General features: G+C 30.7%; 1 protein-coding gene across 3 annotated transcripts in view; it reads right to left on the reverse strand.

Annotated features, from left to right (window-relative positions):
* LOC100211449 (calpain-5) overlaps window positions 1-17,182 on the reverse strand; it is a 121,648-nt gene that overhangs the window by 32,054 nt on the left and 72,412 nt on the right. For all 3 annotated transcript variants that reach the window (XM_065789046.1, XM_065789048.1, XM_065789047.1), the window contains 2 exons: window positions 4,608-4,691; window positions 3,915-4,024 (listed from right to left, as the gene is read on the reverse strand). In XM_065789046.1, the coding sequence (XP_065645118.1) occupies window positions 3,915-4,024; window positions 4,608-4,691 (194 nt within the window). The remainder of the gene's footprint in view (window positions 1-3,914; window positions 4,025-4,607; window positions 4,692-17,182) is intronic.

Consider the following 17,182-nt stretch of genomic DNA (forward strand, 5'->3'; position numbering starts at 1 on the left):
TTAAGGCTATTTGACTGTTTGCAATAGGTACTGTCTCAATATTTTGTCCTTTGTAGTTGTTCCAGCAAAGTCTGCGAGCCTGACTGCTCTCTCAGCCATGCCATAAATGATTCTGCAATTGTGAACAAACATTTGCTTCATTAAATGCTGCATCAGTCACCCATTGCATTGGTGGCAAGTTCATCCAACTAATGTTGAGATGCAAGAGTCTGAACAGCTGCCAAGACTTTACACCAATCAAAGATGACAGCTGTCTTGGTGAAGAAGTCAGTAGCTGTGGAAATACTAGCACTTCCTTTTCAAGATAGCTAGTGACATAGTCTTCATGCTTCAGAAGAAGCTGAATGACATGCTTCTTTTTGGAATATGACAATAGTGTGGAGAAAAGCGCAAACAATGCTATTTCTTCAGCGACATACCACAAATGTTTGTTAAGTGCTGTCGTAGCTGCTTGTACCACGGCTGGATTAAAACTTTTCTACCAAATGAGATCATTCCACAACTGCAGATGATTCACTGATGCATCTGCAGCAAAATGTGCTGAAAGCCATGTCTTTAGATAGAAAAGGGCATTGAACAAACAAATGCTATTTAAATTGTCCATTTTATCTTGGTCATAATTCAACTGCTCACCAAATGCATACATCTTTGCTCTGTATAGAATGGTCGCCAACCATAAGGCATAACTAAATGCTCTGGGCTGTAACCACTGTACACCATTAGGCAGCCCTAGGAATTAGGGTTGGCAATGCCAACCTAATTGCTGACCTAAAAGTGTTTTAGTTCAACAAAATTGCCAACATTGTTTCTATGTTTTATGGTAACCCCTATGTCGACCTCTAACAGTTTAAGGTCAATTTGTTGACGACCTCATTTTTCCGAATCCCAAGGGCTGATGAGGTGGTTCTTCTCCCTCTTACAAATTATGGTGTATTTCGGTGCAGTAAATGTTGCTTTTATATGAAGAGCTGTTTCTTTTTGAATTTTCTTTCCTGCTTCTCTGGTATTTCAACAGTGTCACACTTTTCCAATCAGCACCACCCTCTGATTTAACTGCAGTCATCAATGCTGTTCTCTGACCAGCATGACAGCTGAAAAATTCAACCTATTGGCCATTGTAGATATTTTTGCACTCTTTAACAAGTTTTTCAGAAGCTGAAGTGTTACCATTTCTTACTTCTTTTGCCACACTTGTTAAACTCTTTTCTTTTACATGGTATTCAAACTCCTTGTCTTCTGGTAAATCAACAGAACTGCTATCAGTACTTTCATTTACTGATTGTTGACCTGAGGATTCACCAATCATTAAAAACAGATTTTGCTTGCTTTGCTTTTAATCCATTTTCTTCCTTTCTCATTCCTTCATTCCTCGATTCTTATTTCTTTATTCCTCAAGAAGACATTAGTTCTCTTCATTTTATGCTCTTATTTTGTTCTAAATTCTAGATCTTGTCTTCTGCACCTAGACAAACTTTTTTTTGAGTTTGTAGAGCACTCTACAATTTTCAAGATCTTCCTCTTTCATTTTTTTGGTACAAAGTCTGTCGGTTTCTATTTTTGTCTGTGCATCTTGGTGTGCTATGAAAAAGTAATGTTTTAACTAAAAATCTTTTCTTTTTTTTATTTAATCTGCACTCTTTCTTCTTCTGTGTTGTCCTATAGTTATCATTCAGAATAAGAACCTTTTACCTTATCTTTACGTTGTATTTCAATGCAGGTTTAGGCCACTGTTGCTGAACTTCAATAACAACTTTGTCTGCCACCACACCATTACAACTTCTGTGCTTCTCATGCTTCATTAGCCCATCTTTCAAATAAAATAACAAGCAAATAACATCTCTTTCTGTGGGGACTCTGCAAGCTGGTTATTCCAATATTAGCTTTCCTATCAGCCAGATATCATCATCCCTCCTCAAAGTTATGGCACAGCGGGCATACTGATCCATTTCTGTTATTAATAAAAAAAGTAATCAAATACAGAGAGTACTATCTAGTGAATTTAAATTTATAACATTTTCAATCACATAAACCCCAACATACACTATGCAAACACTATTGCATTTTGGCACGCTGGTGGCAAGGCTTAAAGTATTTATATTAAGCCAAAAATTTACCCATTTCATTTGCATGCATAAACGAATGGGAGAAGGTGCAGGAAACAAATTTCTTACAAATTTTATTTTTTACCATTGACTTCTGGAGCACCCTATTCAAAACGAATAATGACTTAGTTTGATTACGTAAAATGAATGAATGCAATTTACTGGATTAATTGGAATAACTTACTGGATCATTGTCAGGGCTTGTGATGAAGCGAGCGCGATCGCGCTCCGCTCATAAAACGCGCCCGTAATCGGTATTTTCAAACGTTCTAGGCGCGATAAACAACACTCGTTCAGCTTATAATGAGCGTATAAAATAACGCTCGTTCAATAGTTTGAAATTATTTTTTTATTTTCATAAAATATTTAACAAAGATTTTTAATAAAGATATTCTATTATCAAAGCACTGATATATAACGTAAAAAGCACTACGTCGTTCTTTTTTGCCCTAACGTAATGAATGAGCAGTTTGAAGTCGTTAATAGTCACTAATTTCAATCATGGAATGTGCACGTGGAAACACAATGTGAATATAAAAATGCGCAAATAAAATAAGAATAGAAAATTAGAAAACCATTATAAGAAAATTAAAACTGCAGAGTATTTTTAATCTTGTGAAAATATCAAGTAAGATTTATTTGATTTATTGTTTGTAATATTCCACACACCGTTTATAATAAAAAATAAATATTAATAATAGAGTAATTTTTAAAATTAGTTTTTTATTAACTATTATAGGTTTATATAACTATATAGGTTTTTTATTAACTATTATTTATTTTAACTCAAATTTAAAATGATTCTGTTGTTTAGAATGTTCGCAATCAAGGACATTCGAAAAGGAAACAAAGTAATAATGTCAATATTTATTAAATAGAAAGTTATTATTCTTATTTATTATTATTTCAAATTATTCTTGTGTTATTTTTTTAAGATAAAAAAACGTAATTTAAAAAAGAAATTTTAGAAAAAAATTAAATAATTAATTTGAATAAAAAATATCAAGAAATATAAAAACCATTAACCGTTATTTAAGTTTACAGCATAACATTTTAAAATACATATATCAAAACAACGAAGCAAAACTAAGTCACTAAATTATACTTCAATACTAAATCAATAAGAAGTTGCTTTTTTGTTTGATATATTTTTTTTATGATATAAATATTTAAAAATAAAATCGCAATCTGACAATATACAAGAAGTTTCGAAGTATAAAAATCTACTTCGTTGAAGTAGTTTCATGAGTGTGATACTAATTCAAACATTTTTTGACGAAAGAATTATGTAACAAATAAAAAAAGATATAAAAAATAAAAAGCTTTTTATGAGCATTGCCTTCAGCAATTTTCATGATCGCGCTCGCCGACATTATCTCGAGCGCACATAATCACGCTCGATAAAAACATATTCTAATTTTACGAGCGCGATATAACACGCTTGACGATTTTCTTCATCACAAGCCCTGCATTGTCTTATCTTTTTTTCAAACTTATTAGAGGCGAATGTCACATCAGTAGCATCAGTCCAACAAATATTTTCATGACAAAATTTTTTCATAATCTTCAAATAATTTTGAAAAAAACCATAAAATAAAAAACCTTAAATAATTTTTTTAACTATAATGATAACTATATAATTATATTTTTTAAGTTTAAAAACGTGAAAAACTTTTTAAAACTTATTTTAATTCACAAAAAAAAAAAATTGTTTACAAAAAACTTTTTTTAACAAAAAATTACTCTAGACAGGAAGAAAAATCTTTTCACGTAGAATAAGATTTTATTTCAAAAAAATAAAATTTAGATTACCCATCAGACCATGCACCATTCCACTCTGTGTCACCCCATGGATTTCTAAGCTTGACCATGAACAGCCTATCAGCATTAAAAATTGAGATATGGTCATGTCCAATTTTTATCTAAAGAATAATAAAAACAAAACATAACAGAAAAAAGTTTTTAACAGCTGCTTTCAACTAATTATTAGAGTAAATTTTTTAAAATTGTTTAAGAGAAAAATATAAAAAAATATTTCTTATATAAATTTTCGAACTTTTAATTGCTAATAAAGTTCTATTGTAAAAAGTTATATAAACTAGAAATTAAGCATTACATTTTTAACTTCTAGCTTAAACAAATATTAATTTTTAGTCTTTATTTACAGTGAAATTACAGATATACAGATTCATACAATGAAATGGGCTGATGCAGCAAAATGCAGATTAAAGATGAAAGCAATGAAAGCAATCAGAAAAAAAGCCATTAAAGAAAAATGTATAATAGTAATGTATAATATAGATAATAATATGCAAACAATAATAATATACAGATAATATGCATTAATATTACATAATATTACTTGCATTATTACAAAATAATAAGTCACACAATAATAATATCAGAAAATCCAAAATTTCTAACAAATCTAAAAATTCAGATTAAACCAAGAAAAAAATTTCATTCATGTTTTGAATGAATATTGGTAAAGTATAAAAAACTCACATTTTTTACAGCCAATATGCTATATGCATGTCCCTTAACTAAACCATGATCCATTTGTAGTTCCATTTCATCTCGATTTTGAACCTGTAAATAAATTTTAAAAGAAACTTTAAAGACCACATCATATTACACCACATCACATTATATCACAAAAATTTCTGAAACAAAAATTTTTGTAGCATTAAGTTTATCAGTCACAGTTGTAAAAAAATTGCTAAATTTTTTTAATTATTAAGTTATAAAAGCGTAAAACTAAACTTTAAATTTAAAAAAATATAATTAAATTTAAAAAAATATAATAAAATACAAAAATCCTTTTAATTTTTTGGGACTCCAGTTGACTAGAGACTGCAGTCTAAGACTTCAGACTCTGAGGTCAAAAAGGATTGTCTCATAACATTTAAACTCAGAACTCCAAAATTAATTTTTTCTATAAAAATAGGAAATTAATTTTTTCTGTAAATATAGTGATAAAATATGATTTCTAATTACATTTATAAATCAGATTTACATGAAACAAATGTTGAATCATAGATAAGCGTAATTGATTTTTGTAAAATTTTGCTATGAAAGCTAAAATCCTATTTTTATCAGTTTTATACAAATCCTATATACTGTAGGATTTGTATAAAACTATAAAATAGATCGAAAAATATTTCAACACTTTGTTCTAAGAATATGATCAACACCCACTAAAGAGACGTAACTCACCAAACTTGTAGACCAAGAGACAAAGAGACGTAACTCACCAAACTTCTTATCAATGTTAAAAAAGGTTTTTTTAAATGGATCATTATTAGTTATAAAGATGCTCCAAAATGACTTAGTTTTTTAATTGGTTTTTGTAAGAAGAGTATAATAAAAAATTTTCCACTGATTTTAAATTTTATTGATATGAACGCACCTTTTTTTTAAAAAAAAATTTTTTTTATTCAAAACAAATATTATTTTGTGATCAAGAGAGATTTAAATAATACATGCATACAAATATACATACATACATAAATACATAAATATATATATATTATGCGGTAGTGGTGTAGTGGTAAAACGCTCGCTTCAAAAGCGAGAGGTTCTGAGTTCGAACCCCACCACGTCCCTAGTAGTACCGCGCTCAACTTGTTTCTCCGCGCAGCGGCCTTGTTCGTCAAGATTAGTGTTTCAGAGTTATAGCGTTGAGAGAGGGTTATAACCACTATTAAGAAGCCTCCTCATCTGTAGTGGCCTTCTCGGTCTTAAAATGTTTAATATAATCCTAACCCTGACCCTAACTCTGTCTTGATAAAAAGTCTTCTTTTTTCGATCAATTAGAACAGGGAGCCAAATTGAAAATTTAACCCCAACAAAACTCAGTTATTTACAGCAAACTCACTGAGTCTTCTTCTTTATGCCTTCTTGAATTATCATTTACTACTGACCTTTCATGGAAACCATATATACAATTAATTACTAAATAGCATCTCTTTCCCATCACCGTAAAGTTGCGTCTCTTTCTCTTTTCTACAAATACTATCTTGGTTGCTGCTCAAAAGAATTATCTTATCTAGTTCCATCAACTAAAACTCACTCTCACTTGACTCGTCATTCAACAAAACCTCATTCTACTGTATCTGTCCCTGCATGCTCTAAAAACTTTAATTTATTGAGTTTTTTTCCTTGCACCTCAACCTCAACCCTTTGGAACTGAAAGTCTTCTGTCAACAGTTTCCTTGTTCTATAACTATAAGCGAGAGCCGTCAACAGTTTCCTTGCTTTATAACTATAAGTTGAGCGCGGTACTACCCTGGTAGTACCGCGCTCAACTTGTTTCTCTGTGTGACAGCCTTGTTCATCAAGGGTCATGTTTTGGAGTTATAAAGTTGAGAGAGGGTTATAACCACAATTAAGTAGCCTCCTTATCTGTAGTGACCTTCTCAGCCTTGGGAGGTGAATTAACAAATTTCTTTTCTCTACATTTGTAGAAATGAACCAAAATATGTTAAATTTTTTTAATTATTTTTTAAATTTCCAATTGCGGCTTTGCAACTAAAAATGATATTCTATAATAAAAAAATTAGAGAGTAACAAATAAAAAAATTACATTAATTTATTAACTTTTATTTATCCAAATTTAGATTATTTTTATTTTTTATTTATTTAAATACACTATTTATTAAAACTATATCACTTAATTTTATTTTGTATATATATAATGATTCTTTTGACAACAAATACATCACTTTTAATTACTTTTGACTTTCGCCCAACATTTTCATGTTGTCAGAAAGTTAAAACCATTAATTTAATTAAAAATTAATTGTTTTTTTAAAACCGCAAAAACGCAAATTTCATTGACCAGAATGTTTTTAATAATACAAATGTTTTTATGTTTATTTTTTTTTACAGTAAATCATGCGCGGAGTGTTGCTACCTTATAGCCTGACTTGCAAGGGAGTGCTGCTACATCAACTGAGGGTTTGGTTGGGGCAGGCAGTTTATTAAGTAATAAAAAAAAATTCCGGTCTTGCATTTTAATTTTTTTTTTGTGTCAATAGAATAAGAAAAACTTTCTGACAACCATTAAGAAGTTATATACATATATGTATATATATATATATATATATATATATATATATATATATATATATATATATATATATATATATTTATACAATGATATATATATATATATATATATATATATATATATATATATATATATATATATATATTTTTGTGTCAATAGAATAAGAAAAACTTTCTGACAACCATTAAGAAGTTATATACATATATATATATATATATATATATATATATATATATATATATATTTATACAATGATATATATATATATATATATATATATATATATTTTTGTGTCAATAGAATAAGAAAAACTTTCTGACAACCATTAAGAAGTTATATATATATATATATATATATATATATATATATATATATATATATATATATATATATATATATATATATATATATATATATTTATACAATGAAAAATGTATGTCAAGCAAAATAACAACTTCAATAAAAGATTTTATTTCTAAAAAGATTCGTAACAAAATATTACAAATTATATTTAGCACTAGAGGCCTTTCAATGTTTCATCAGTAGTGCTAGTTTAAGTGCTGTTATGCAAAAAAAAAAAATTATTTGTGTCACAAAAGTATAATTTTTAATCAACTAAGGTATTGTTGCTATTAGTTATCATTGTCTAACGTTTTTTAAAACAGGAAGTATTAGTTAAAAGTATAATGCTTTTGTTTATGCAAATGACTTTTATATGACAATACATTTTTATCACTTTTAAGTTCTAGAAAAACAAAAAGCTGGAAAAACAGTTCTATTATTTTATTATTTATACGTTGGCGACGATACACATGGTTGTCAAATCTGTCAGTTGGATGGCCGGTTCTACTACTTGATATATGACCATTTATACGATTTCTCAAATTATTTGTTTTTCCAGTATATGTTGATTGACCATAATAAATTACATTCTAGCTGTTACAAGTAATGTGACTTTTAATGTTCCAGGTATTTGGATGTTTCAAAATATTTTGGATGATTCAAAATATTTTACCTCTTGCAGGTAAAATAGACAAATTTTGCAACGACTATTATTACATTTAAAAATTCTTATATTTTTATTGTTAGATGGTATGGAACTAAACTTAGCAAAATTTGATGGCTGTTTGTAAGCTATTACAGGAATAATATAAGAAAAAATTTGTTGTATTCTTTCACTATAGGATAGACTGAATAGAAGATTAGTTTAGTTAGTATAGGCTAGCAATTTATATTACTGTAAAATGTAGTGACTAAAAAAAAGATTACTTTAACTTTCTTTTGTTGACCTAGTCCTTGCAGATTTGCATTATGCTTTTTCAATAAGGGGTCAACCATAAATGATGTCAGTAAATATAGGGGGGGGGAGGGAGTGCTGGAAAGTTTGACACTAATTGACAATGGGGAGGGGGGTGTTGAGGCCAAAATGACGTCAATTTAAATTATTTTTTTAGCTTTAATGAGCAGATTTTAACGGTACTTACATCTACTAAATGGTATAGAATTTATGGTATAGATATTTGTTTGTGGGGAAATTAATATTAAATGCGGGAAATTTGATATTATATTTTATTAAATTATTTATAATATAATATTATAAATTAATATAATAAGTTTCCCAGAGACATTAAATAAATAACAACTACTAACATAAAATAAAAATTACTATTGTTTTATTAATATATTACCATTTGACTGCAAATCAAATTATGTTAGAAATATTAACTCTTTGTATATAAAATTCACAATCGTTATTCGCTCCCTAGCGGATTATAAAATGTGGTTCAAAGTAAACTCATAAAAGTAAACTCATAAATTTGTCATTTTTTGAAATTAAATTGTCGTTATTTCAAATACAAAACTCTGATTGCTCTCTAGTTGGTTGTAAAACGTGATGCAATGCAAACACATAAAGTCTATTGAAAATTCAAACGCTGATTTCTTTTCGTGGTCAAAAAACACAAATTCAATTTGAGTTTTTTGACCACGAAAAATCAAAAAAATGCAAGCACAGTGGCTCAAGATCGACTCAATTCTGAGATTGCAGCTTTAAATTGTGAAACTGCTGGATTGAAGACTAGAAAGAGAAGTGGATTCATTGCTGAAGCTGAAGAGGATGATTTAAAAAAGAAAAAGAAGAAACTAGCTCATCTATGCAAAGAACTGGTCAAAAAAAGTATGATTAAGCTCAACAGAAGAAAACTAGAGAACTGAAAAAAGCTAGAATGGAGGAAATCTGCTTGGAGCATCCAGAAGTCAAAGAAAAACTAAAATCAGAAAGAAACCTAGTCGACCCTCATTAGAAGTAGATCAACCTCTTCTTTTGAAGGCAATTATGAATATTGCTCTCCGTGGTTCGTCCGCTGATGAAAGATGGCGGTCAGAGGTTCTTCGGGTAATGATAGCTTAGCTATGTTTGTTAATATTGTATTTGTTAGAATTTTACTCTTAATTAGTACTTGCACTATTGTAAATATCCTTGAAATGTTAGCAACTAATTTCAAGATTTGATTTGAATATAATTTACGAAATAAATCCTGTTTTCTGAAAAAAAAAAAAATATATCCAAATATATTTCTTTATTATTTAGAGCATTAAAACTCTCGACAAATTGACATCCGAGATGAACAAAATTGGATTTGCAATCAGCAAGAGTGCCCTCTATACTCGTCTACTTCTAAGAAGTTACGGAACATTAGAAGGCAAAAGGCACGTCAAAACAGTCGCTGTTAGATTGATCAGTCCTCAGAATGAATCTCATTTAAAACATGTTGACGGACTCTTTTGCAGTTCAACTGTAAAATATGTGGAAAAAGTTTGTTCTATTTTAGGGCCATATGAAGTGTGTTTCATTAGCCATGACGACAAGGCTAGAGTGCCAATTGAAATCACAGCAGCCAAAAAACAGGCGCCGTTGTTGATACATTTGGAGTACCGGGTAACTCACCCGGACCAAGACTGTGTCGTGGCTGCTAAACACAAGCTTATACCATCTGTATACGCTGGAATTACAATCAAAAAAGATGGTCTTGGAAAAACAGATGCTGTTACTTATTCTGGACCTACCTACATTGCTATTCGATCAGGAAAAAACGCATCCTTGACCACCTTCACTCATGGATTAGACTTTCAGTGGCTCTTGGATATCAAAGAATTCGACTCTATTACCAGAGATCCTCAAACTAATATGGTCAAGCCTATTGTTGTGTTTAGCGTCGATGGAGGATCTGACAAAAATTCCTTGATACCAGAAAAAAATTGAAATCGGGATTCAGCATTTCTTGAAGAATAACCAGGCCGCAGTGTATTCAAAAGAGCTGAGCGACAAATGGCACCTCTAAGTAAAGAATTATCTGGGGTGATTCTTCTGCACAAACATTACGGAACTCATCTTGATTCTCAAGGTAATTATATTGACAAAAGTTAATTTGTAAAAATATTATTATAATTTTTAAGCTATAATAACCAACATATGTTTTTAAATCAGGCAGGACAATAGATGAAAATTTAGAAAAACAGGACTTAAGTTTTGCTGGACAGGCTTTGGCTGATATTTGGTCTGATCTACAAATTGACGGTTATCCAACCATTGCAGAGTATATTGATCCAGACAAATCAGAGCTAGAGTCAAGGAACCTTTTATTACAAGATCAACGTTAGATTGCCGATCATCTTTGTACAAGTCAATATTTTACTCAAATTGTGAAATGTGAAAATCGTTCTTGTTGTCAGACTATTAGAAGCTCTTACTTTACTCTAATTAGAGCAAGATTTCTTCCGCCACATGTCCCTGTCAACCAAACGAGAGACAGGCTCAAAGCAGTAGATGTATCAGAAGGAGCAAAAGAATTGTTTTCATCATCCGTCTTTATGCTCATCAAACATTAAAAGAATTCTTCTTAATACTGCCAAAGGATTTATAATTTTGCCATATGATGTGTTTTGTCCATTAATTCAGTCTAGCCTAGCTGATAGAATCTGTAAAAAGTGCAATATTTACTTTGCCTCTCAAGCTATGTTGAAAAAGCACGCTTCTATCTATTTTCTGCTATAACACTCCCTCTAATCAAAAGGGTCCAACCTTTTGATTAGAGGGAGTGTTATCAAGTCATCGCCTTGCAGAAGAATTCGGAAACTACTGAATGAAAATGAATTTGATTGTACCTCAAGAATACGATATCCTTTTAGAGTGCGGAGAGCATTCACTACCTATTGTTTCAATAGATGTTCACTTCAACAACCCATGGGAAGATTATATTAAAGATATATAATACTATTTGCTTAGTTGATTATTTAATGAGATATCGACTATTATATAATATAATTTGATGAGATCTACTATTATATAAATTTATAATTTAGTCAGAAAAAAAATCAATGGTTTTTAAGCATTTTTATTGTTTTTTAGGGGGGAGAGTACACAAAAACTAATATCATATATAACGGGGGGTTGGCCAAAAATTTGACAAAGGGGGGAGGGGTAGTCCAAAAATTGCAAAAAAACACTGACATCATTTATGAATGACCCCTAACATCGTCCGGGTAATTGCGCTCTTTCAGTCATAATTTAAGCTCTGCTAAACACAGTTTTTCTGTGGTATAATCAGATGTAAATACAATTATTCTTTTTGCGAGATTAAATGGAATGTTATTTTTGTTGTGATAAGGATGATGAATATTAAAATTTAAATAATCATGAATGTTAGTTTCTTTATAAAATATATCCGTTTTGATATATTTTGTTATTTTGAAGAATGACAGAAATGTCTAAAAAATTTCTAAAATATTTTCTTTTTCAATTAATTCGATGCCATAGTCAATTTTTTTTTTTTTTTTTTTTTTTTTTTTTTGTTATTTCACCTCCCCAGGGCCCAGAAGGCCACTACAGATGAGGAGGCTACTTAATTGTGGTTATAACTCTCTCTCAACTCTATAACTCCGAAACACGAATCTTGACGAACAAGGCCGCTGCGCGGAGAAACAAGTTGAGCGCGGTACTACCAGGGACGTGGTGGGGATCGAACTCGGAACCTCTCACTTATGTAAAGGTAATTAACTTGTTTAATTCAGCGAGTGACAATTTAAATTTTTCTATATCTAGATGTTTAGGCCATATACTTAAACCATCATCAACATATCTATAGTAGAACTGTTTAATACTTTGAACTTCGTCATATGAAAAAAATTTAGGTAAAATATTTGGAAAAAGTATAGTTTCTTCTAAAAATCCTACTGAAAGACATGCATAGTCTGGTGCAAAATCTGTGCCCATGGCTGTGCCTGTAATTTGGTGAAATAATTGGTTGTTGTAAAAATAATTGTTTTTAAAAATAAAGGATGCTGATTTTATAATGAAAGTGGTAGTAATTCGTCCAGGTATTAGGTTTTTATGTTTTTCAACCCAGAATTTTAATGCTTCTAATCCTAGGTCATGGGGAATCGTAGTGTAAAGGTTAACAATGTCACATGTTAGTATAATACTATCTAAATCCACTTTTCTTGGAATTTTTCTTAAAAAATCCCAATCATCTTTTATAAAACTTTTGTAACACAAATAAATTTTTTTTTGCATAACAGCACTTAAACTAGCACTACTGATGAAACATTGAAAGGCCTCTAATGCTAAATATAATTTGTAATATTTTAACACAAATCTTTTTAGCAACAAAATCTCTTCAGAATTAAAAACTTTTTTTGAAGTTGTTATTTTGCTTGAAATACATTTTTCATTATATTGGTTAAATTATATTAATAGTTAAATATATATAAATATATATAGCTCAACGCTTTAAAACAAGGCCTGTATTTTTATATATATATATATATATATATATATATATATATATATATATATATATATATATATATATATATATATATATATATATATATATATATATATATATATATATATATATATATATATATAATTATTTTATAAACATCAATTAATACAAATTTCTCTCGATACTAAATTTATTTTTATTAAAGAAATTTTTGCTGGATTGTTGTGACCAGCGTCTTCAGCTTTAAAGTTTGTTTTTTTGTATCTTATTTTTAAAATGGCAGTTTTATTTTATGTCAATGGGATGGTTTCATCTTTTTCTGACGTAAGTGCGCCATAAATGGTGTCCAAAATTTTGTTGACACATATTGACCCTCATCTAAATTGATACCGTTTTGTTGAGGGGCACATTGGTGGTACTGTATTTCGAGTGCCTCACGAAATTTCCTATCAAACTTTTTAGCATCAACTTTTAGAGTTCTGCAACTGTCCCAGTTAATTTGTTGTGAACAATGTCTTATGTGTGTAGCTAATGCAGATCGTTCTGTTTTATTTCCTATTGTACTGTTTTTGTGTTGCTGCATGCGTGTTTTTATGCTCATGAAATCAAGAGACAGATTAATCAAAAAGTTCAAACTTCTTCAAGATCAATGCGTTAAGCGAACATCCCATTCGACAATCTATACTAAAGAAGAAGTTTTAAATTTATGCAACACAGAAATTCCAGAACAGCAAAAAAGTCTCCTTAACCTTGGAACAAAATTTGTACCTACAACAAAATCTCTTCCGTATCTTGACATCATCTCAATAACTGAGTCATCAGCTCTAAAACTTGAATACAACAAAAAAGATGAAGCCGCGCAAAAGCTAAGGAGAGAAGTTTAAAGAGAATTAAAACTAAACAAAAATAATAAAAATGACAACCTGACTCGTGAACAAATGAAAGCACTTACATAATTAAAAAAAGATAACAATATTGATATATACCCATTTGATAAAGGAATGGGCTTTGCAACGATCCCTTATGATAAAGCAATAAAAAAGATTCAAGAACAAATTGGGCCAACTAAAATTATCAATGAGGATCCGACATAAAGTTACGCAATGAAAATCAAAGTCCAACTATCAAAATTAAATAAAAAAGGTCGGTTCACAAAAGATGAATATCAGCAAATTTATCCCAGTGACCCAATACCACCTCATATGTATGGTGTAGTAAAGGCACATAAGCCTGAACAATCTTACCCAATGCGAATTGTTGTATACACAATAGGCACACTAAACTACTGAATCTCAAATTACTTAGTAAAACTAATACAATCAATATTAAATGAAAACCTAACTCGATTAAAAAATTCACAACAATTCGTAGAAAAAGCAAAATCGTGGGACATATCCAGTGACGAAATTCAGGTATCATTGGACGTTATAAACTTATACCCATCAATTCCTCTTAAAGAAGCTGCTGAAGTATTCATAAGGTTATTGGAGGTGAGCGATAATTTTAAAAAAGCGACAAAATTAAATATAAAAGAATTGAAAATTCTAATAAAACTATGTTTATACCGACCATACTTTTTATGGAACAATGAAATACTCGAACTTGAAAATTCAGGTCCGATAGGTCTTTCATTTATGGTAGTTTTAGCTGAATCTTTTCTTCAACATCTTGAAAAAAGAGCACTCAATACAGCACTGAAAAACAACCCACTTATTGATTTAAAGTCATTTTATAGATACGTAGATGACAGTCATGCTAGAGTCCCTAACATTGCCCATGCTGAGCAATTTAAGACAATACTTAATCAACAGCATCCAAAAATACAATATACCATCGAATTTGAAAATGACAAAAAAACACTAAATTTTCTAGACATATCCATAATAAATAACAAAAGTGGTAAATATGAATTTAAAATACACAGAAAAAATTACTAACATTCAAGTTAAGGCAACATCAAACCATGACCCACAAATTTTAAATGGAATATTCAAGGGTTTTGTACATAGAGCATTTAATGTATTAAGTCAAAAACATATAGAAAATGAACTGAAATTCCTTATTCAAGTATTTGTCGAAAATGGCTACAAACAATCTAATCTCATAAAAATCATAAAAGAAATAAAACAAAAGAACAAAAAATCACTAGCGACTACTAAAAACAATGAAAACATCAACCAGTACGTATCCAACAATTTCATTACCTTGGGTACCAATATTGTCTCCCAAATTACGTAAGGTGTTTAGGAAAGCAGGATATAAAACAGTCTTTAAATCAAACCTGAACCTAGAAGCAATATTAACATCAAGAAATAAATCTAAACTACAAATGAACAGCCACCCTGGAGTCTACCTTATTAAATGTCATTGTAACAAAAAGTATATAGGTGAAACAAAAATGCAAATAAAAACACGCATGCAGCAACACAAAAACAGTACAATAGGAAATAAAACAGAACGATCTGCATTAGCTACACACATAAGACATTGTTCACAACAAATTAAATAAGACAGTTGCAGAACTTTGCCAGGGCCACATTTGGCATTGCGGAGGCCACATTTGGAGCCCTTTGTTACGGCTTAAGGTTTATTAGTAGTAATGAGGCAATTGCTTGGGCTATTAAACAGTGTTCTGAGTACTATCTATGCTTTGAGTCGAGTTCTTCAATCTAATTTAAAAATGAATAAAGTACCAAAAACTATAAAACACAAAAAACCATCATCATCACCAAGTTCTCTAAACCTATCATTCACTAATATTCGTGGTCTTCGAAATAACTTTTCTTCTGTTGAGTCTTATCTCTTGTAAAGTTCAACAGACCTACTTGCTCTTTGTGAGACTAATTTGAGTTTGGCTGTCTCATCTTGTGATCTTAGTGTTGATGGTTATCTTCCTCTAATTCGTAAAGAATTCACCCATTTGTCATAAAACTAGGTTTGAATCCACAGACAATTCTTTTATGTGCTTTCGTTTAGCACCACTTCACTCTATTGCCTTTCTCTTTGTTCTATATCGCTCTCCTTCATCTCAAGACTGCACACTTTTTGACGTTATTTCTGATCATATTGACCAAGCCCTCTCTCTTTATCTATCAGCTAATATAGTTGTTGTCGGTGACTTTAATACTCACCACTCTGAATGGCTTGACTCTAGTGTCAGTGATTCAGCAGGCATTAAAGCCCACAACTTTTGTCTTTCACAATCCCTAACTCAAATAGTCAACTTTCCAACTCGCTATCCAGACAACCAAAATCATTTACCATCTCTACTCGACTTATGTCTTGTTTCTGATCCTAGTCAGTGCTCAGTTTCTCCACATTCACTGTTAGGTTCTTCTGATCACAGTTTGATCTCTCTAAAACTAATATCTCATTCTTCTTCATCACCTGAATCCCTCTATTATCGAACCTCTTACAACTACAGTAAAGCTGACTGGGATTCTTTCCCTGATTTTCTTCGTGATTGCCCTTGGGTAGAAATCTTTCGTCTTCCTGTCGACAAATGTGCTTCTTACATAACTTCGTGGATTCAGGCTGGCATAGAATCTTTTATTCCCTCTCGACGATTCCAGGTCAAGCCTCACTCTCCTCCATGGTTTTCTTCACACTGTGCTGCTGCGATTGCCAATCGAAACCATTACTTCCATATTTATCAGCAAAACAATTCTCCAGAAAACAGACGTCTGTTTATTACTGCTAGAAACAATTGTAAAAAGGTTTTGTCTAACGCCAAAACCCGCTATTCTCAGTTCATGAAATCTCGTATCTCATCTCAAAAATTAGGCTCTTGTGACTTCTGGACAATCTTTAATAGTATTAATAATAAGGGCAAATCTATAATTCCACCTCTCTTGTATGATTCAGACTTTGTCACCTCACCTAAAGACAAAGCCGAATTGTTTGCTAAAAACTTTTCATCAATATCATCTCTTGATTGATCCACTAGTTACATTCTACCTGATATTGCCAACAAACAGGTTGATCCATTGCTTGACATTCATATCACTACAGCATCTGTATCTAAAGTGATTTCCTGCCTAGACTCTTCTACAGCTTGTGGCCCGGACAATATACCTGTTATTTTCTTGCAGAAGTGTTCTCCGGAGCTGTCATCTATATTCTCAAAACTATTCAACAAGTGCTTATCAGAGTCTTGCTTTCCAGCCTGCTGGAAAGCAGCATCTGTTATCCCTATCTTCAAAACTTCTGGAGAATGATCCTAT

This window comes from Hydra vulgaris, chromosome 01, assembly GCF_038396675.1.
Source record: "Hydra vulgaris chromosome 01, alternate assembly HydraT2T_AEP".
Classification (NCBI taxonomy): domain Eukaryota; kingdom Metazoa; phylum Cnidaria; class Hydrozoa; order Anthoathecata; family Hydridae; genus Hydra; species Hydra vulgaris.